General features: G+C 36.1%; 1 protein-coding gene across 1 annotated transcript in view; it reads left to right on the top strand.

The window, feature by feature from the left end:
• Positions 1-21,160, top strand: part of SENP6 (SUMO1/sentrin specific peptidase 6) — a gene marked incomplete at its 5' end in the record, with an annotated part of 51,956 nt that extends 30,796 nt beyond the window's left edge. Inside the window, 11 exons of the mRNA XM_010291375.1 lie at positions 565-967; positions 1,842-2,074; positions 4,726-4,896; positions 5,803-5,845; positions 9,515-9,694; positions 13,053-13,279; positions 13,873-13,979; positions 14,066-14,182; positions 14,972-15,094; positions 15,350-15,442; positions 20,578-21,160. Coding sequence (XP_010289677.1) covers positions 565-967; positions 1,842-2,074; positions 4,726-4,896; positions 5,803-5,845; positions 9,515-9,694; positions 13,053-13,279; positions 13,873-13,979; positions 14,066-14,182; positions 14,972-15,094; positions 15,350-15,442; positions 20,578-21,019 — 2,139 coding nt within the window. The remainder of the gene's footprint in view (positions 1-564; positions 968-1,841; positions 2,075-4,725; positions 4,897-5,802; positions 5,846-9,514; positions 9,695-13,052; positions 13,280-13,872; positions 13,980-14,065; positions 14,183-14,971; positions 15,095-15,349; positions 15,443-20,577) is intronic.
• Between the last annotated feature and the right edge of the window lie 1,704 nt (positions 21,161-22,864).

Genomic DNA, 22,864 nt, shown 5'->3' on the forward strand with positions numbered 1-22,864 from the left:
TTCACGCACCCTCTTTCTCTCTCTTGCTCCCTCTTTATCTTTCTCCCTTTCTCCCGTGCACACACACATGTCCTCTCCCTCCCTCCCTCTCTGCTGGACTGCTAGAAGATATCTTGGGAGGACAAATTCAGTTTGTGACCTAGGAGGTTGCTTCTAGTCCTCTTTAGCATTGCTCTTTGGATCCTTAGGTTACTTTATTTTAGTCCAATGAAACTATTTTTACAGACATGATGTAACTGGACCTTCTTGCTGATGGATATATATATCTGAATGGTGTGCAACCTTTTACGTATGGAAAGAAAAAAGGCGAAATGGAAAATCTGAATTGTTCAACGTTAATTACTTTTTAAAAATGCCACAAGTGACATTTCCTCTTAGAACATTTTTCATTTTCTTAAATGAAAAAAATCAAGCTGCATTTTTGTGTTTGCTTTCTCTGATTACTGTAATAGTTGCTAATACAGTGTTATCAGTCTTCATTCTGAACAGAAATTAAACGCAAGATTTAGAAGTGGTATCTTCATACTTACACAGTTACTGATTTTGTGTGTCTGTCCCCTCTAGCTTTTGGAACAAATTGATTATTCTACTGATTGCCCAAATTGTGGGCGGGCAAATGAAAATCAGACCAAATGCCGACACTGTGAAAGTGCTTCTCTAAAGGATTTGCAAAGAGTCTCCAGACAAACTGTGACATTAAGTGAATCTGTGGGACCTTTATCACGTTCTTCAATACATCAGAATTCAACAGGGCAAAAATCTTCAGGTACAGGGTTCAACACAAAGAAGTTTTATAGTTCTGCTGTTGGGAAAGGTCCGACGGATATTCTACTGAGTAGTGAAATTGTAGGACATTCTATGTTACGACAGAATGGAAAAGTTGGTCTTATAACTGGGACAAAAAATCCTAAAATTACAGGAAGCTTAAGACAGAGGAGTACAAGACCATCGGAACTAAATGATCCAAGTAAGTACCTTTCTATGAGTATAGTCATAAACTGGAAACCCAAAATACTGTATAATGAAGGAACCGTCCTTGCAGGTTTACATTATTGATTTTGCATGGAACCTTTTTGCGTGTGTGTTCCTGGGGAAGAGAGACAGAGCTTTTTATAATTTCCTTTTGATATACTGAGGTACTTTCTGAGAAAGATGGACACTAGGGAAAACCAAAATTATTTCATTATTCTTTTTTTTGTTTATTTTTTAAAAAGACTTGCACTTTATGATTTAAAAAGGCATTCTTAGCAGAATTCCATCATTGATTCTCCCAAAGGAAAAGACAGTCTTTGATTTTTATTTTCTATTTTTTCCCTCTGTCCTTTCAAGCTGCACATCTGAACACTGTCCAGGTTTTCCCATTTATTTAAATTTCATAATCTGTAAAATGTTAATTTTTGTGCTTTCTCTGCATAAGCTTGTTAATTTATAAGCAGGAAGGAACCGCAATTTGGGAAATTATATTTCTAGTTCTATGCTTAGTTTACTAGACCATGTTGTCTTACTGATTTGAACAATTTCAGTCATAATTTCTCATGTCAGTTTTTCGTAAGTTGTGTTATTCATTATCAATTCTTGATTGGACCAAGAAATGTATGGCTTCACCTCTGTGTCTAGAGGCAGATTAATGATACATATTTCTTGTGTAGTTAGTTATGAGAAATAAAAAATGAGGGAGAGATTGCCTGTGAGAAATAAACATTAATTAAAGCTTAATATAATGATAAATGTGGACTTTTTTTGGCACTGTAGGACAATTACATAAATTACTTTTAATTTATTGCTTGAAATTTCTGTTACAGAAGAATGTAGTGGTTGAGAATTTAATATTTTCTGTCTAGTTGTTTTGTCTAGTGATGATGATGATGAGGATGATAGTGGCAGCACTAGGAGAATGGAAAGCATTTCGCCTCGTCCTGCAGATTCAGCCCGCTCCTCCCCAGCTCCTTCTACAGGAAAAGTGGAAGCAGCATTAAAGGAAAACAGTTGTGGAATAGAACAGAGAATAGGTAGTATAACAACCGATTCAGAAATTGCAGTCACACTACCAAGAAAAGCAAGAATGAAAGATCAGGTACTATTTAATGCTTTGTTTAAAGAAAATGAAATCATTAATGGAAAATGTAAAGGCTTGTCGTGCATTGTCAGAAGTTGAGTGTATTTGATTGCTTTTCTTACTTAGCAGCTCATAGAGTAGTATCTGCTTATGTAATACTGGAAACATAAGAAAATGTGTTCATTATATTTTTACAAGCATTCATAATGATTTGAATTATGCTTTTAACATAGATGCTTCTGTGTTGAATGTATACTCTTTGAGGCTGGGCAGGGTATCTCTATGAAACTCAAGGGCCTACTTAGTTTGCAGAAGAATGTCGGTGCCAGCTGTTGCCTAGTAAGACTTTGGACATACAAAATTAAAGGTGAAAAGAGACACTGGGAGCAGTAGTGGCCTTTAAAATTAAAATACTTTGACAACTGTCCCAATTAATAGCACTTATTTTAAGGATTTCATGGTGGGGCTTTTGTTTTTTAGTTGAGTACCACTGCAAGAATTGGATAAACAAAGACAAAAAATGCACCATGAGCAGACTCCTTAAGTGCTGTCAAAGGGGACAGCTTTCACGGTATGTTAAAAACTTACCTACCTCAGTAGTGAGCCATTAAGAACAAATTCCCTGTGGCAACTGGTGTTGAATTAATACCATTAATTCAACTGATTAAAACCATTCTTGGGTCACTTGTCCAGTTTCACTGTTGCGAGTTTGTTGCAACAAGGAGTATCTGATCCGATTTCTACCTGCAGTCTCAAATCACAGAATCACAGCATCACTAAGGTTGGAAAGGATCATCAAAAGATGATCAAGATCATCAAAAACACAAATCCTTTGTGTTTTCTGAGTTAGAATGCTAAGGTAATGATGCCAAAACCTTCATGCTATGTTGAGATTCAGAAGCCAACATTCTAGTGCTTTAATTGATGAAATTATGGATGTTTACTTTAATAGATGAAATTACAGATATTTACAATGTGGTGTATAATTAGTCTCTACTATCAATACCTCTACCCTACAGTGAAGGTGTGGGGTTAAAAGCTTGGATGATAAGTAGTTTTGAATTTCAGTTATTCTGGCATTAGGTGCTGGGTTAATTGAAAGAATTGCTGTGAAGGCACTGCTGTCTAAGACTTCTGAAACTCTCCGAAATGTTTTCCTTTTATATATCCATATGTTCCTGTTCACTAGTCTTTAAGAACCTGTTAAAACATTGGAAATTAATTGCATATTTTAGACAAAAGTAGAAAACACCTTACTTTTGAAAACAAGGGAAACAGACCTTTTTTTGGTGAAATTTGACACAAACTCTGCATTTATTCAAGGAAACTACCAAGAATTGCAGGTATCACAGTGTTTTTGTCAGATATTATAAAGAAGCTTTAAGAAACTTTGTTCATTTGTTTTTCTCTGAAGATATTCATCAATTTTTACAGAAGAGGCTACTTCAGTATAGCACCACTTGAATACTTACTGTTTTACTGTTTGTCTGATTTGGGTTTTGAGCTTTTAATAATATTTAGCTAGTCCAGGAGACTAAAATGAAAAGCTGTCTTCAACAAGAGTCCTAGGAAAATATTTTAATTGCACGGATTTAGAATCTCTGCCTTCTCCACTGTATTTAAATGAAGCATCCGAAAGTATATTTTGAATTGCAGCCAAGATAGGCTAGTGATTAGGGACTTTGAAATAATTGTCGAGATTTAGTCTTAATAGGAATATTGAAGCGTTTAAAATGTTTTTCTGTGGGAATTTAATTATATTTTGTAACTCAAAGGAATGTTTATTAATGGACAGCTTTATGAAACAGTATAAATACCAAAGAAAAAGCTACTGTATAGAAAATCCTTCAACAAAGTAGAGCAATATAAGCAATACAACAAATAAATATATTAATCTGATGGCTATTAGCCAGCTTGCTTTCATTTCAGTAGGTTTTTGTAAGATTGTTCTGTTGGTAAACAGGAGACTTCATTGAGATTAGAGCTTCAGTTAGCATCTAGAGACTTTTTTGAACTGGAGCCAAACTCCATGTGACCTTCTTTCAGTGTTCTTTTTTCTGACCTGGAGTCTGTCCTAAAAACATCTTAATAGTTCCGTAGACTTGCTTTAATGACTTTTGATTGGGTTTATTTATTTATAATTCTGGAAGATTCTACTCCTGCTCATGTGGTGGTGTACTATACTTCAGTAATAACTCAAGTGTTTTCAGTTACCAAAAGCTTGGACTAATAAAAGCTGGAAGAAAAAATAAAACCACTAACATTGTGGTGCTTTTACAGCATTAGTGTTTTTATGGAAATAAGTAAATAATATATATTTTTTTAAAATGTTGTTTTGCTAGGCTGCACAGTGTTTCAAAATTATGACAACTAAATTGGTTTTGGCAATTTTAGAAACGTTATTTGTGATTTGGAAATGTTAACAAAATGTCTACAAGTGTCAGCTTAATGGTTTTTTCTTGAATCTAGTAATATTAACATCTTCAGGTGTTCCAAAAAGTCCTTCAGGAAATGTCTGCCTTCTGTATATAGTTAAGGCGGATGCTATAGTAAGTAATCACGTTGACCAACAGAAAAGTACCTGAAAATTTAGTCACTAGTTTTTAACAAGCTTGTTTTAGCACTAAATCTTAGTGAGACATTCTGAAACCTTGAAAATTACTTTTCAGTTTGGGAACATTGTGTCTAACACTCCAATAAAACGTCGCAAAGTTATTTCTCAAGAGATTGTAACTGAGGCTGTACCTCTAAATTATCAAAATTCCTGTGAAAGTGTCATTCTGAACTGTCGAAGTATACGAATAGGAACTCTACGAAGAATGGTAGTGGAACCTGTGATTGTAAGTAAACTTTCTATTTGACAAATCTCCTTTCAGTTTTTGATGGACATGGTTATTTTCATACTTTAACAACACAATATTTTGCCTTTGTCTGTGGAACAGGAAGTTTGTCTCTAATTTCGGAGGCTGTGATTCCCAAAGGATCCCAAAGTACTATTACATACCAATGCATAAAATCTAGTTCTGGCCTTTAATAGAAATATCATGCCTGCAAAACCCTTGAAAACCCTGTTTACCTGGGGGAGGGGCTTATGGATTAGCTAGTATTTGTTAAGGAAATTGAAGGCGAATTACAAAGAAATGCATATTGATAGGTGGGAGGAAGAAACATGTCCACAGGTGAATGAATAATTTTGCTTCTATAGAACAATATTTTTTGTTAACCTAAGTTACATGGAGACTTTCAAGGAGATGTTGCATGCTAATTGTATGCAATAAGCCAGGTAAAATGCACACTTCTTGCTGGGGTAACCACATAAAGAGCAGAGAAGTGTTACTTGTTCTTCCCACGTCTCTGTAAAACCCTATTGTTCGATTGGCTTAAATACTGACAATTAACATTCTCTTTTGAAGATTTTTTTTTTTCCCCTCTGTGTGATTTGTGGTATTTTTCAGAGTATTTTAAATGTTTTTGAAAACAGAGTACTTAGGAGAGATCTTAAGTTTCAACAGTCAATGTGACCGAAAGAGACACTGAATTGTAAAAAATATATTTGCTTCCTTGAGTTGTGCTAAAATGTACCTTTGTTTCTAAAAAAAAAAAATCACATTTTATGTTTTTGTTTTAAAATTTTCATTACTTAAGTACTTAGTCAATTGAAAAATGTTTACTAACAGTTAAAAGGCATTAAGTCAGTTTTAGTGTGGAGAAGATGTAAAATCTTATTATTGTGTTGTCTTCCACAGTTTTGCCTGGATTATATCAAAATACGCCTAGAAAGTCAAGAAGGTGAGTACATGTTTAATTAAAACTCAATATATATGTTTTGAATGAGGTAACTTTGTCAAAGGAATTAGTAAGTGAATCATAATGAAGTGTTCATTCTTGTTTTGTTATATATGTAATAAATTATACTGGGTACCTGTAGTAAAGAGGAAAAAAAATTAAGTATAAATTTGACTTGAACTGCCTGATGAATAAAAACCAAAATTATTTGGCATTCTCTCTGCCTTCCACTGACAGAAATAAAATTCACAGATAGCAGGAATTAGCAGTTTGTGGTGTGCATGCAACTGGGTCTTTAGTTCTTCCCCTTCATCCTAGTTGAAGAGCTGTAGATATTCTGGTGACGATTGACAAAGGTCTTGAAAATTATTAACAGCAACAATAGACGAGCCTAACCTCTTGTAAAACATGTTACCTCTTTAACATGTTATCAGTTCTTTTATTTCAGATGCATAAGTAGAGAGCAAAATCTAGGTGGTGTCTTAGACCTCTCCTGTCTCTATGTCCCTTTAAATTTTTTTCTTGTCTAGCCTATAGGTTGTATTTTTCATGTTACTGAAAGAAGTACAGTGACATAGTTTAGGAAACAGTGAGCTTACAACTACTGCTCTTTTTCCTTTGTTTTCTTTTGTAGGGTTTTGCTTTGGGCCTGAAAAGAAGCATTGTCTCCTTTTGTTAATCTTAAATTTCCATGAAGACGCAGTCCTATCTAATTTTGCCTTTTGTTATTTGTAAAAGAGAACTGTTGCGTTTTGTCATTGCTATATGCAGAAGGGTGTCTCACAACCTATAAAGATACGCGTAGCCTTTGCTCAGTCAAGCATTTAAGTTTCTGCTGTATCTAAAACATTGCTGCATGGAAACTACCAGTTTTCATGCATTAAGTGCATTTTAAAAAAACTCTAAAAAGCTTAGTAAAACTTGTAGAAAATGTCTCTCGGTTTTTAGTCAGAATAGCTGCATGGTGAAATTCTTTCCATGGGACTTGATCCCTCAGTAATGTAAAAATGGCGACTCATTAAAAGCTATGCTTATTGGAACATTTAGCACTTTTCCATTTAATTTTTCTGAGTTTTGCATGTGGAGGAAGATGGGTATATTCCCAGTTAGCTTGCTTTCTATTAACTTCGTAATTACAGCATGATTTGTTTTAATACAGGTAAAGGTCTTGAAATAAAAACGACACCTGGTTTGTTTTTTTTTTTTTTCTTTAGATTGATTACGATTGCCATGCTTTTTTCAGGGAGAGGCAAATGCTTTGAACAGCTGTAGAAACAGCAGTACTGTCCTGCCGCAAGCTTGTTTTTGCATGTATAAATATATGTCAAGTTCTCAAAATTCTTTCCTCATCCCTTGTCGATTTTCTGCAAGTCCCAACTGGTGTTTCAAGGAAACAGCTTTCTGTTTCTAACGTGTAAAAAAACTATTCACATTGCCTTTAATTCATAAGACCTATTGTCTTTTAGTGTTACAGGAAATACTGTTCACAGGTTAAGGCGTTTATGGTGAAATGTATTATAAGATGCCTGTCTTAATGCAAAAGGATGAATATGAAGAGTAGACAGTCTTCCTCTCACATGAAATTCAGTATGCTTCATCTCAGTACAAACACAGTTACAAGGATTCACAGTTTTCTCCAAAGACCGACTAGCTCATGTTTTGGCAAGGACCTTCTATCTAGACATCGTTACAAGGACCTGTATGCCTCAGTTAAATTAGTTGAATCCAGTTTTAGGTTGGCATTGTCATTACTGTGATCTGCCTCTGAAAGTGGGAAATCAGGTGAAATAAGGAAGTGGTGTATGTTTAGGAAGGAGAAAACTGAAGCATTACTACAGAGACAGGTATTACAGCCTACCCTTGGAAAGCTATTTTGTTGTTTTAAACACAAAGGAGAAGACTCCAGGAGTCATTTATAAACCTTAATTTAGTTACTAGCTTAATTTTCTCCTATGTAAGTCCCTAGGGAGATAAAGGAGAATCAGTGCAAGGAGATGGACTGGTTATATCCATATACCATATTGCTGCTGGTCTTCCTGATGAGATGGCAAACTACTGTTCTGAGCAGTAAATGCTGCTCAGTGAGCTTGAAGGAAGCATATTACTGCTGCAGCCTGCCTCAGACTTGGACTACTTCTTCTGCAGCTAGTGGGACAGGGATGTTAGAGGTTTAGAAGGAAAGAGCTGCATTCCTCCACAGAAGCTGTGGTGGCCACCACTTCCAGTCTGCAGCCAGTGGATGCTTTGCTTTGGGTAACTGTTTGCCCTGTCTTTATGAGCAGCTGACTCACTTTCTGGAAGGCACAGGGGTGTGAATTCGGTTGCCAGCAAGGAGTGAGAATGTCAAGGGCTGCTGCTGGACATTGGCTGCTAAATGCCAAGAGAAAAATGGGGGAAACACTTGAGGGGGGGAAAAAACTGCCAACAACCAAACATCCAAACAACAAACTGATAATTAATAATAAGAACCACTAATAACTAATATAAGGTAGAAAGTAATGGTATGTCATAGAATCCTAGAATCTTTGGGTTGGAAGGGACCTTTAAAGGTCATCTAGTCCTACCCCCCTGCAGTGAGCAGGGACATCTTCAACTAGATCAGGTTGCTCAGAACCCTGTCCAACCTGACCTTGAATGTTTCCAGGGATGGGGCATCTACCTCTTGTCTTTTATTTTAAAATTAAATGTGGTTTTATGCAATTATGTTCATGGTGATGCAAATTAAACTTTCTAGGTGGTAACCATTTTACTAATGAAAATATTACTAATGAAGTATTTATTAGAATTTAACTTAAGCAAGTTCTTAGTCTATTCGGGAATTCCGTGCAGTGTCTATTCCTCTTTACAGGTGAAGGAGGAGGAGAGGGACTTGATTTTTATTTATTAGAAGGACTTTGTGTTGGCTTCAGTTCTCCTTCTGTCCCCTCTATGTTTTGTCCCCTGTATCAGGGGTATAGTTTTTTTGATGGAGGCTGCCATTAAGCATGTGGTAGAATGGTGGAAGCTGCCACTAACTAAAGCTTTAAGTGACTGCCATTAACAATTTTTCTGATCTAGAAAGAATTACTGGCATTGAACTTCTGTGTCTTTTCACCAAATTCGAAGAACTTTGACTTCACACATTTTCCCTTCCATTTTAATAATTCAATAAAACCCAGAAAATACTCAGCATTAGCAGCATCAGATGTACTGTTAAAAATTTACCATGTTGCTGGCACTTCTCTTTAGTAGTAAATTGAGAGCAGTACCTTACTTTCCTCAGGCAATCAGGTTGTTTCTCTGCATGTTTATTCTCCTCTTTGTAAGTTATTTTTCATAAGGGAACTTTGGTCAAAGATAAATCTACAAAGAAAGTTTTACAAACTTACTGTAAAATGTGTCACAGCAATAGTTGCAAAATTAAATTGTCACTTGAAATGCTGTTCTTCGTGTGGAATAAAAACTAGATGAAAGTCAGTGAGAAGAAAACGGTTTGTTTCTAACTATTTTCCTGACAGGTGACAGTGGAGTTCAGTTCGTCACAGACATCACTTCCTTGAGATGTGTTAATTTCAGACTTTATGTAAAGGTTTCTTAAAAGTTAATGAACACATACTGATTTCTTGTTAAAATCGGGGGAAATTGTAAAGGAAATCTACATATTTTTACTATAATGTCATTATTTTCTCCTAGAATCAGAAAGTGATATCCGAGAGATTAACCTGAAAACTTCAGAACTTACCAAATGTGAATGGTGTAGTGTCCGAAAATTACCGGTAGTTTTCCTACAAACAGTACCATCAACCTGTAGTAGTCTGAGAGACCAACTGAGAATGAGTAAAGATAATGTCTGGTACGAATGTAAAGGAGACAGTAAGTAAAACAATTTCAGTCTACTATTCACTTTAAATGGTGTTCTAATGTTTTTGATTGTAACTAAGTGCGGCAAAGAATAAAACTGGCATCATTGGTGGCTGGAGCAGGTGTAGTGTTTTTCCAGACATTATCACCTTACCAGGCTGATGAGGAGTACAGTCCAGAACAGCTTGGCAAAACTGTTGTCTTCTGTTTGTCCAGACACATGCAAGTTAAAATATTTATTGAGTGTAGTATAACTTTTTTTCAATAATATTTGTACTGAATGAAAGCAAGTTGGTTTGTTTAGCTTTTGTATATGGCCATTAGGTTTCTATGACGTGTATACGTATACTTACTTCTGGTTTTTGTGCTGTTCTGTTTACAGCCCTTAGTTTCAGTAGCAACTTGCGTGGGTTGGCTTGGCTTTTTTTTTTCTTCCATATGCATGTAGTGATGTTGTGATGTAGACAAATACCTGCTTTGAAAATAAGTGGATTGTCTTCATGTATCTTAAAATTAAGTTTAATTTCAACATAGTTTTCCTCAAGGGTCTAGTATCCTAGAATCATAGAATAGTTTGGGTTGGAAGAGACCTTTAAAGGTTATCTAGTCCAACCCCCCTGCAGTGAGCAGGGACATCTTCAACTAGATCAGGTTGCTCAGAGCCCCATTCAACCTGACCTTGAATGTTGCCAGGGATGGGGCATTTACCACCTCTGGGCAACCTGTGCCACTGTTTCACCACCCTCATTGGGAAAAATGTCTTCCTTATATCTTGTCTAACTCTACCCTCTTTTAGTTTAAAAACATTAATCTTAGTATGCACAGTATTTTAAAAATTAACATAGAGTCCTCTTGCCCTTAGACTTCTCTTTAGATTAAATTTTCTGGTTATTTATACTTTTACTCAGCTTCATAGATACGTGAGGCATTCAAATGGAGGAGGAATGCTTTCAACAATCTCAGCATTGAGTGCTTCTAGTGCATAATGCTGTTGTTACAACCTCATTCACCTCCTATAAAAAGCATGAGCTTTTTATTGTAATTGGAGAATGCGCAGGGGAGCTAGAGACAATCCTGGGAGCAGGAATTAGACCCCAGGTGAATACAGATGTTCACAAGTGAAAACAAGGAGAAGATTCCTGAGTTGTCAGGGTAAGAAATCCTTCCCTTGGCATGTCTATCAGCCTTTCTTCCCCAAGCTTTTCCCTCTGAGGCTGTGGTGCTGAGCTAGTTTTACACCCAACTGCTTTATCATACTTGATACTTATGCATACTTTGTGATAACACAGTTGCAGTTTGCTTTGTGAGGAATGAAATTACTTTAAGCCTGAATCCATAGCTGTGTAAGCAATAGTGTGTAGGTGCCTAGTGCCCGAAATAGAGTTCCCAAAACCCAGTCAGACACCTAAATTCTGTGTGCAGTGAATTGAGAAATATGCTGCTGAAGAATTATTTTTCACAACAGTTAGCGTGCCGAGTTAAAAATAACCAAAATAAATGGTTATGTGTGTGTCTGGAACTCTTCTTCTCTTACAGAAAAATAGGTCCCTGCAGCTGAGTTAACCAGCTATGCAAGACTGGGTTTTGCAGCCTGAATCCTATTCCTGTGTCTGCCTAAATAATTCCTCTTAGTGCAACTTACTGCTTTTTTATTTGTCAGATTATGTGAGCGGGTGGTATTTATACAATAGCTGATAGATCCCACTCACGTTCTCCAACTTTTGGTAAAAGTGTAGGCTGACCCGTTGAAGCTAAGCCACTGTACCAAAAGAAATAAAAGATTTATTAGGGCTAGCGAGCGTAAGCATGAGAGAAGAGGGCCTGACAGTATTTTCTTTGCAGAATGTTCACTGGTGGGAGAGATGTTATGGTTGTTTATGTTACAGGACCTGAAAGCAGGGCTTTGCTCTTCTAGATGGTGAGATCCTTTTACCTGTGTAAGGGGATGAAGATTTTGACTACTGTGACGCTTTAAATTCCTTTCCTTGTTCAGATACATACTTTCTAGAAATGCAAACTGGTTGCCAGTGAATTGGAGATCTTTAAGAGATTTCTGTTTCTGTGGTAACAGAAATCTGATCAGAGAAAAACAACTTTCTTTTGTGAAATTGCCATCACAGGTTTTTGTACTTATATACCCAACGACATGTGCCTAGAATCAGTAAGAGTAGTTTTGTTAGAACTTTGTGCTACTAATACGTGGTATACAGTTTGTATCCACTTCTTAAAAAGCATCATGTTTACTTTCCCATTTAAGTCTTGGAAAGAGACATCTCAAAAAATGTGCTATTCTTTTTTGCCCCCTCAGAATTCTATTCAGTTTCATTTCTAAGCAGTGGTTTAGGTTTTGCATCCTGCTTGCTAGCTACCTCAAGTTAAAGTAGTAAGTTTTTCAACCTGTCACTGTTTTTGAGAATCTCTGCTGTCTGAAAGAGCTGACATGTAGATGTCAGTGCTGTATATCCATGTAAAAGTGATTCTTATAGACTGTTTTAGCAAAAAGGCTGGGAACCTCTGGCCTTATATGCTGTAGTGACTTTTATATGTAAAATTTTCAAAAAGCAATAATGTTTTATAGTGTAGCCTTCTAAGATCAGGACAGACCATGGATCTACCTGGATCTTGGGATCTCATACACTGTTTCTTGTTTAGTTTAGTATATGTTGTCTTAGTTCTGTCTTCTTCCCCTTTTGCAATCACATCTATTGGAAAGTAGGAGAAAACCCAGCTGAAATATTTTTAAATAAAATACCATGTAGATATTGAAGGGCGTAAGTAGATGAAAGCCATTTTTATAATAAACATTGAGACCACAAAAGCCCATTTACATTCCTAATACAGTTCTCCTTTTCTAATAAATTCCCACAAATGAATGTATCTTCATTGTTTTTTGAAACGGCTGCTCTAGACTTTTTAAAGTTGAGCTGCGAGAAATTAGGGCGTGGTGTTTCCCTATGTAGAGAGGAAATTAATGCTAATACATAATTTCTGGAATTGTAATGAAACAATAGGATAGGAACTGTAATAAGAGAAAGAGAAAATGTAGATTATAGAGTCTTGCTGTCAGTAAGCAGAGGAGCCGTTATTTCAGAATATGTTTTGGCTTTCCATTGAGCATCTTTAAAAAAAATTATCAGGTGTGGTAATTAACATTTCTAGATTCAGGCAGAAGTTGAATGCAGTCATTTTGCAAATGTAGGTAGAGTTTGGTAGTTAATCCTTCGATCTATCTGCATACATGTATATTATTGCTGGTATGTATTGTCAGCAGTGTGTACATGTGTTGGCCCATGATTCCTTGAAATCTGTTTATAATTGTGACATGTTTTATTTTGTTTCTAAATTAATAATTTTCTCTGCTTTTTCATAGGTCAAGAAGAGCAGTACATAATTTTGATTTTTGAAACTGGTCTTGATCCTCATGCAAACTCAATATTTGAAAAAATAATCACTGACATTGGTATTAGGAATAATATTTCTGACTTCTTCGTTAAAATTTCCTTTGAAGAAGCCAATGGCAGGCTTGTTGCTTTTACTAAGTGCTTGGAAGACAATTCCAAAGGAAGCCCATCTCACAGAGAAAACAAAATAAAAAATGTAATTATGTTTTTGTTTTAGAACAAAGTCATTATATTATTTGGGTTACAAATACACTAAAAATAGTGGGCTAGTGACTAGACCAAAAAAAGTCCCAGTTTCTGCTCACTGATTCCCATAGTGGTCCATGGGAGGTTATAAGACTATGGGATTCTGTGCATTCACAATACGTTTTAGTGTGCTTAGTTTGATCATAAGGTTGTCCAATGTTCCACAAGTAATGTTGTAATTTAAAAATTATTAAGCGACAAGAAATTTGTACTATAATTAGACAACATAATTGTTTCAAAATTCATCTACTGGTAAAATTATACTTTTTCAAACAAGAACTTAAGTTGCAGTGTTGTAGTTAAATTTAATTAATGCTTTCCTTAAACAAAACTACCTCTTAAAGAATTTGAAAGGTTTGTGGCTCTGCAAGAAATGAGTACAGACTTAAGTGTAATAAATGAACTGAGAAAGGAGAAAAAAACCCAACTTGGAAGTCCTTCTCAAAAGCAATGGCTATTACACTGTTGTATGTCACAAAGCTTTACTACCTTTTTGGCAAATTTGAGTACAGTATGCAAATTAATATTGACTATTCTTGTAAGGTTGCTTCTGAGTCCAAAATACAGCAGCGAAATAAACAGTTACCATATTTTGATGATGACGAAGAAATTGGAGAACCACACACAGTATTTATTGGTCCTATAGAAAAGTAAGATATTTCTCTTTGCCCTGTAACAATTTTTCTGAGTTTTTTTGGCATTTCATTTTTATTACTGAATGTATTTTTCTTTTCAGGTTGATAGTTTATCCACCTCCTCCCGCTAAAGGTGGTATTTCTGTGACCAATGAAGACCTCCATTGTCTAAATGAAGGAGAATTTTTAAATGATGTTATTATTGATTTTTATTTAAAGTAAGTTTTATTTCAGATTGGTTTTTAGACTTCTTTTACTTTGAAATTTGAAAAGTTCTGACATTAAAAATTCATAGGTCAGTTGATAACTTGGTCTCCAGCTATGCATAGCTCTAATTTTAAAGGTGGTTTTGTATCTTTACAAGAGATTTTGGTTCCTCTCCTGTCCTGCTTGATAGTGACATTTTTCTCACTTGGAAGAAAGGTTCTTTTTAAGTTCAATTGTTTTTTTCCAGAGTATTTGTGTACCCTGGAATTTAATTTGTTTTGGTTAATATAATACATAAATTAATATTTTGGTGTCACTGGTGCTATAGATGTTAGAAGTGTAATAAAATGTTACATGCTGCTATGTTTATGCTACACATAAGGTACATGTGTATAATTTTCAGTCTCTTATGATACTTTAGAGGTGAAAAGAAAATTAGCACATCACTCTGGGACTGTTTGGAGGTTTAGTGGCTCAGTTACAAAATACAGCTCTTTCCTAGATAGGAACTAGAACAAACTGATTGAAAGTTTGTTTTCCTGCCATGATGTAAAAATAAATACAACAGCAGAAGAACAACTTGTTGATTGAGCGGAGCGCTTACACCTTGAAATATTGACACAGATACTGCATTAATGAGTTCCTGTGTTTATTTAGCTCTAATATTCTTATAGCTATTTTGTGAGAGGCTGCAACAATTTGGTAGGGAGGTAGCACTGTTGGCAGCCCTTTTTACTCTGGTGATGAATGCTTTGAGTTAACACCTCCATGAATTTTTTTTTTTTTTTTTGACTAATTAGGTATTTGGTACTTGAAAAACTGAAAAAAGAAGATGCTGATAGAATACATGTGTTCAGTTCATTCTTCTATAAACGCCTTAATCAAAGAGAAAGAAGAAACATTCATGAAACTTCAAACCTTTCGTAAGTCTGTTGATAAATAAATTTTACTAAGAGCTAAGTACAGTAAAGAGTATAAGAACAGATGCTTTACAGAGACAAAATCCTTACATACTATATTATGATACCAGCAGAACTCTAGGGAGCATCCAGACCTGTAACAAACATAGAATATGCCTTGAAAATCTTAAGAAGCTGTTATGGTGAAAATATATGGAAAAGTAGTCTGTCAAGTAAAATAAGCCACCCTGCAAATCATGTGTTGGTTTCGTCTTGCAGAATACAACAAAAACGACATGGGCGAGTAAAAACATGGACGCGGCATGTTGACATTTTTGAGAAAGATTTCATTTTTGTTCCCCTTAATGAAGCGTAAGTAAACATACCTTTTTATTGCATTTGATAAAGGCTAAACTGTCATAATTCTAAAATTGAATGTTATAGTGTGAATTGAAGTTAAAAATTAAGAAAATAAACATCTTTTTCCGGGTGGTAAAAACAAAATAGTAATACAAGACCTTTAAGTGCACTGTTGTGTAAGAAGTATCAGGCAATGTCAAGACTGAGCAAAACTTAACTTTTCTGAGTACTTTTTCTTGGTTTTATCTGGTTCTCTGGAGTTATGTCTTCTATTGTCGTTGATAACATTGGGATTTACCTTTTCTTAGTCCTTACTTTTTCTTCTAATGAGATCTCTCTGGTATAGAAAAGATCATTCTTCAGTTAGAGTAGACCTGTATTGGAAGAAAAAACAGTCGAAAAATTCTACTGCCCTGTATTGGGATCTTTATTCTTTTTCTTTCTATCCTTTTATCCTGGTATTTTTCTTGGGTCAGGAAGTGGACTGTTAGCACTTTAATGGTTGTTAAGGACTGTTAATGATGATGATTGCGTTCCTTAAGATCAGAGCATGTTGTCACAAACAAGTTTCTACATTTCACAAAAAGAATCTAAGCAGTCCTTAAGCCAAAATACTTGGGAAAGTTAAACTACTGCATTTTGAAAATATACAAGAAAAACCTAAATAAAGTAAGGACAGTAAGACACGACAATTGTAACTGACTTACAGGCATACCTAACTGATAGTTTACAAATTCAAAGGATAGTGTTTGGTGTTCTGCTTGTTGTTTTTTGTTTTCTTTTTTTTAATTAAAACCTCTTCAAAGAAGATAGCTGTTCACAAACACTGACTTCAGATTTTGAGATGCTGTGACATCTGTGCAGCCATGGAAAGACATCCAGTCCTTAGGTGATGGAAATGACTTAAGTAGAAGATATTCCCCCTGTCCACTGCAGCTTAAACTTTAAGTACCAGCACTTTGAAGTGTCTGTCACTTAAATTGTAGTTGCCTTAGAGCTTGTTATATAGTTTACTTCCCACCATCCTCTCTTGTGTCATTCACACGCCCACATTTGTTATGCACAGGAGAAATGAGACAGATCATGCTGCAAATACCAGGCAGTGTGACTTAGAAATCACCTGAGAATGAAAAGAAATAGTTCGGTGGTTTCACAAGAATTAGTTCTGTTGCTAGTAACTTAGCACATAGTAGTTTTCACTGGTCTTGTTCATTTACTGATAAGGAACTAAAGCAACGTCTACCTTAGCAAGTAGTGCAGCTCAATGGAGTGAATTTGCAGAACAAAACAATTTGTACTGAAGGCATGATGTTCACACCATGTGGGGCTTGGGAATTTTGCTTTGGACTAGCTTAGTCTCGTGGACTCATCCAGTAGTGATTAGAACATGAAAAGTGTACGCTTAGTGTGCATCTTTCATCTGGAAATGATCCTGTTCGCACTTGTTCACACTTTTTGGAACTGTCCTTCACTGTGAACTGGAACTTGCTAAGTGGTGATAATAGGCCATTTGTTTGCAAAAGTGATTTCCTGATATGTTCAGGAATTTGCAGAGCAAAAAGTATCCAGGGAGATGAGAAAGCGGTGGTTTGATTGGCGGCGGGGGGAGCAGGTTTGTTTTTTCTTGTTATTTTTGACCTGCCTTCTGGCAAAGAAAGTGTAAATAAGATCTTCCTTTTTCTTTTTTTTAACTTATTGTTATTAGCTGCTAGTATTTTTCTCAGATGCACCTTGCTGTACTGTCTCCCCTCAAAACATGTCACTTCCCCATCCCCCAAAACCCAACACTCAGTTCTGAGGAACAAATAGCTGAACTTTGAGGGGGGAGGTGTTAGCATGTTTAGGAAGGAATCGGTGACTCGACAATGAAATGCTCCCATTATGATGAGTAATTGGTATCTCGGGACAGAGAGGAGGTTGCGGAGATACCTAGGGAAGAACACAAAAACCGGTGTGAAGGTGCTAGGCCCCAATCCTAGTAGCAGAGCGGTCACTTGCTAAGTGTCTCCTCATTCCTTATGTTGCCATGACACAGAAGAACAGCAAGTTTTACCAGGTTACCATATATTTGACTGCTCTTTTCCATGTGTTTCAAAATGAGTCAAGAGCAGAGAACCGGAATCATCTTAACTTACTTTTTTCAGTCAAAAAATGTTTTGAGGTTTTGCTGGTTACTTGATTGCAAGTATCTCTCTTACTTTGGTATGTAGCTCTTGTCTTTACGTTGAATTGACATGTAAATCTGGTTTCATTTTCATTAACTTCACTACAGTACCACTTCAAGTACTTCTTAGCTTCTCTAATATAGAACCAGAAAGTTTTATTTTTAGAACTAAAGATACTGCTGACAAAAGATGCAGTAAGTATCAGGGCTGATTTTTTGTTTCTTCTAGGTTTCAGTAGTTTTAATGGCAAAATACTAACCTGAAGGATTTCTGATCTGGTTAGCAGATACAATATATATCCTGTTTGTGTAAGTTACAGCCTTAGGTAGCATTCTGTAGCTGTGTATATAATGTGTTATGAAATATATAGCTCCTGGACTTTTTCTGTTAATAGGAGTGTGAAACTTTGCTGTTGTGCCACATACAACATTTTTATATATCTGTGGTGTTGATTGTATATTAGTTGGCTTCTTAATCTGCAGTGAGTATTTTCAGATATGCAAATCTCATGATGAAGGCTGTGGGCTGGGACCTAACATCTGTACTAAGTTGCAGCTTTTTCGGAAACTCCCTTGTTTGACTTTTGTGTTAGGTAATTCCCAAAATTTCCCCAAGTCCCTTAGTTGAAAAATGAGGACTGTAATGCTTTATTGACAAGAATGGAGATGTTTAGATGCTGTATGTTCAGTAGAATATAACTTCCAGCTACTTGGTGTTTAGCTGTCTAGGCTTTTTTTTTCTTTTTAATTGGGGAATTGCCTCATAAATTCAAGGGTTTAGTGAAAATGCTAGGAGCACAGAGAATCAGTGGTGAGGAGAGTCAGTTAATGCCTGTGGTGTATAGAGCACAAAGTATGTGCCATTCTGCGTGGTTTTTTTTGAGAACCTGGTTTTTGAAATTTTTTCAACATGCCTTTGCCTGGACATCTGTATGTGCAACTTAACATAGCGTAGTAGGGCTTTAATCACCCACTTCTCTTCCATCAGTTTGTTCCTTGTCTGGATAGATTATGGTCACTTACATACAGCCTTGAGTTGTCTAGACTCTCCCAGTGTTTGCAACTTGATGCATTGCAGCACTGCAGGTCCCTTTCGGGAGTTTCCCACCTGGTTTGATGCTGCTCATTAGTCCTTGTAAACAGGACTTCATGTGAATCAACAGCGGATCAAAGGTATGGAAGAGTTTCTTTGGTTCCAGTGAAAGAACTGCATTCATTACTGTTTATAAAAGGTCTCAAACCTTAATCTGTGGCAAAATTAGTCTGGTTGAGAACTGATCTCGGAGTTTCTTTTGCTTCTTTGTGTCTTGAATTTAGTAGTATGTGAAACAAGTTATTCTAGGATTCGAGAAAACTTGAGAGCTTCTCTTGCGTTATAGGAACTCTGCTAGTGGTTGCTCCTGATAATGCTTCTCCTGTGCTGCCTAGAATGATGCTTTTTTTTTCTTTTAGGACACAGCTATTTATTCTGACATCTGTTTTAAGAGTACATTCTAGAAATGATTGCTTTGGAGTTGCTGGACTTCAGTACCTACTTCCAGAAAGTCTTTCCAAACTCTCCTAGAACCACTAGTTCAGTGAATGTGGGCTCATCATCTAATAAATTGTCAAACTGCAGTAACTGCAGCTGGGCAGGATGAGGGGAGAGTTAACCTCAGAACAATATGGCTGATTTAACCATGACTGCATCAGTGTCTTTTGACAGTACAGTCCTTTTTGTTCAAGTCTCCAATGGAAATAGATTGTTCTTTTAAAAGTTACAAGCTATATTCTTTTTAGATCCAGGTAACTTGCTAATCTATTTATATAACTGGTACATAAAGTCTATATTAACAAATTACAGGGTTTGGCAATACTTAATATATTCATTTACTAAATGTGGTGAATCATTCAACACAAAATGATTCCATACTTCATATGCTGCTTTCAAAGGCCACTTACTTTAACTGCAATTGAGTTTCGATGGAATTTAGGCTTCATAATAATTAAAAAATTTTTTAATATGTCAGTTAGACATGCATTTTTAGCTACTGCTTTTTCTTTTTTCTAAAACACATTGAAATGTGACTTCACCTGCATGATACATAGCTAGTTTCTGTTTTGTTATTTGCTGTAGGGTATCAGAGAAAATTCAGAAAATTTCTAAAAAAGGTCAGTCGATATCTACTTGAAATGCCTCAGTCTTGGCATTTGCTGCTGTTTCATTTCTGATTGAGTGGCAAGTCAGTGAAGTCTGAAGAGGCAAGGAGATAAGGAGGAAACTGGGGCAAAACTTATCTCCTATCTTATTTTGTGTTGGGGGATATAACTGTTTTTGATCCTGAAAGGGTTAGAATGTCATTTCTGTGAAGGGTGAGGAGAACAGAGTCATGGTGATGGCATTAGAAACACTTCTGTTTGTCCCCTTTTTTAATTCGCTGTTGGGAAGATTTCTTTAAAAATGTGTAGTGTCATATACAGTTGGAAGATCTCATAGGCGGAAGAACATGGGCAATTCAGCTATACTGTTAGATCTGACTACTTGTGTTGCTAGTGCTGAACTACCAGAATACTTTATACAGCCATAAAACATGAACTCTACAATCTCTAATTCATGCAGTGATAAAGAAAATGTTAAAAAAGAACTAAGATTGAAGTCAAAGAAGGAAAAGAATGTATAAAGTATGAGCAAATTGAAATAAATATTTAGACAGGACCTGTTTTCAACTAACAGCATCATATTAATGAATTTGTTGGTGACTACTTGCATGGAGTGATCTTACCTTTAGAGAAGACTCTACAGGCTTGAGTAAAACCTACTCGGAAAAGTGAACAGCTATTACAAGCTATCTTTGATAACTATAAAGGACAGGGTTTGGGTTTTTGTGTGTGTGTGTGTGTGTGTGTGCGCACACTTAGTGTTTTGGGTTTCTTTTGCCAACTTCAGGTTTAACTGTGAGCGTTAATGTACTTGCTAGTTGTTAATGTCTTTTTTCCTTTGCAGTGCCCACTGGTTTTTGGCTGTCATCTGTTTTCCTGGTTTAGAAAAACCCAAATATGAACCAAATCCCCACTATCATGAAAATGCTACAACACAGACAAAATCTTCCTCTTCGGATGGAGAGAGCAACACACCATCTCCTTTGCCAAATGAGTTAGATGCTCAAAACTCGCCTTCCAAGTCCACAGCAAAGAAGACATTGACCAAAAAGTATAACACAGCTTTAATTGACCCAAACACTGAAACAGAGGACAGTGAGTCTTCATGTTGTGGAAGAAGTCCTTGTAGGGGAAAAAGTGCTTTCAAAAAACTGAATCAAATAGACAGTGATGTGGAAGAACATAGCACTGTGGAATCAGCATGCCATAAACTTGACCATAGGACTCTGGATGAAAATGGTATACAGGGTGAATTCACAACTGCTAGCCAATCTATGGGTATGTAATTGTAAAAATACGGATATTTTAATGAAAAAATTTGGAGATGTCACATCTGTTACTACTTTTGCAATTGTGTAAAATCCATACTTTGAAAGTTTAGGATGTGGCTGAAGTTTGAAGCTTGCAATAGAAGTAATTTATAGCCATTGCATTTAAAATGTTTTTGTGGCTGTTGACGTAACTCTTATGGCATAAAGCTGGAGATAAAACACTACTTTCCTGAATCAGATACATTTTTCAGTTGTGTGACTTTTGCTCATGTGAAATCATTTTGTAGATACCACTTTACATCACTAAGACTGTAATTGTTAAGGAAAGAATAGTAGTTGCCCATGGATCCTCATAACACATGTGCATGAGGGAGCTGAATTAAGATTGCGTGAGCAACCTTCATTCCAGTATCTTCTAGCATTTGAGGTTTTGCTTCAGCACCATTAAGTTCATTAATGTTTTGATAGAAAGTAGGTAAAGACTGAGAAGAAAATAAAAAATTCTCTCACATGACCTCCATGTTACACTTAGAGAGGCTTTGTCCATGCATCATTGCTGTGGAGGCTGATTTCAGTGATCTGGAACAGTGTTTTTACCAAACTGAACAAAGGAGCTGACATACTTTTAAAGGCAGATGAAGGAATTAGGAAAATATTGTTTTCTCTGCTCACTGCAAGGTTTGGATCCCCTTGAGGCATAGAGTGCAAAACATCTGGTCATGCAAAAACTTTTACTTTAGTCACTGATAGTATTCCCACTGACTTGATTTGCACAATATTGCATAGCTTATAGTACAAGATCTGAAAAGATACCAGTCATATGGTTTAATCTGTATACTGCAGGCCATTACAACTTTAATATCTTTGTGGGTATAAACACTCTCCTACTTTCTAATCTAAACTTACTCAATTGTGATAACATTGTCACTTCTAGGTCATCTTGGGGGGAATGTATGTGTAGATCTACTCTTGTTTGAAGTGATTTTTCATTTTATGTGTGATTGTTACTGTTTATGATACCGCTGTTGTATGATATGGTCTCATGTTTTGGATGCTGCTACTGTTACTTGTCTGTAATTAGTTGGAACATACTTTATGACATGTATTTCTGCTAGGATTACATTTCTTTTATGGCTGCATTGTATTGGTGGCTGATGGTCATTCTATTGCTGACTAAATCACTCGGACTCTCTTGCTCAGCTATTGCAGATGATGCACCTTTTCATTAATGCAGACATTCTTACGGGTCACGGTCCTGGTTCAAGGGTGAGATTCAGTTTGAGACTGACACTAAGCATATGTTTAGGCAACTAAATTTAGATGTGCTGTGTATCTAAACTTCCATTTCAACCAGATGGAAGATGGGGATGTCAGCCTTGGGTTTTCTGCCCAGCCGTCAGCTGTTGCTCCAGAAGGGTGTGGATCTTGACTCTGCTAAATCCATATGTGTGTCCTAGATATCCTAGGATATTTCAAAAGGCAGCAGGTGCCTTTTTGATAGCGTAGTCAATGAAACAGAGACCTCCGCTGCTCACCCTAAAGCAGACATAGAGTGGCTGTTCAGCTGAGTAGCTCTCTGCTCTGATTATGGTCTCCACTTAACACTGAGACCTGAGATACCTACTATACATGGGAGCCTAAACTTAGATGGCTTGATCTCAGGCTAAATCCTGGTGTTGGACTTGTAAATCAGGAGGAGTTGATACCTAAATAACTTTGCAGAAATAATCTAAAATGTGTATTTTTTTTATTACTTAACTAATCCCATTTTCATTGCTCAGTTCTTGTATGAGATGTGATTCTTCTCAGTACCAAATTTATTTTTCAGAAATCTGTCAGCAATAATCACATCAGTATATG

The sequence above is a fragment of the Phaethon lepturus genome, unplaced genomic scaffold (assembly GCF_000687285.1).
Source record: "Phaethon lepturus isolate BGI_N335 unplaced genomic scaffold, ASM68728v1 scaffold6560, whole genome shotgun sequence".
NCBI lineage: Eukaryota > Metazoa > Chordata > Aves > Phaethontiformes > Phaethontidae > Phaethon > Phaethon lepturus.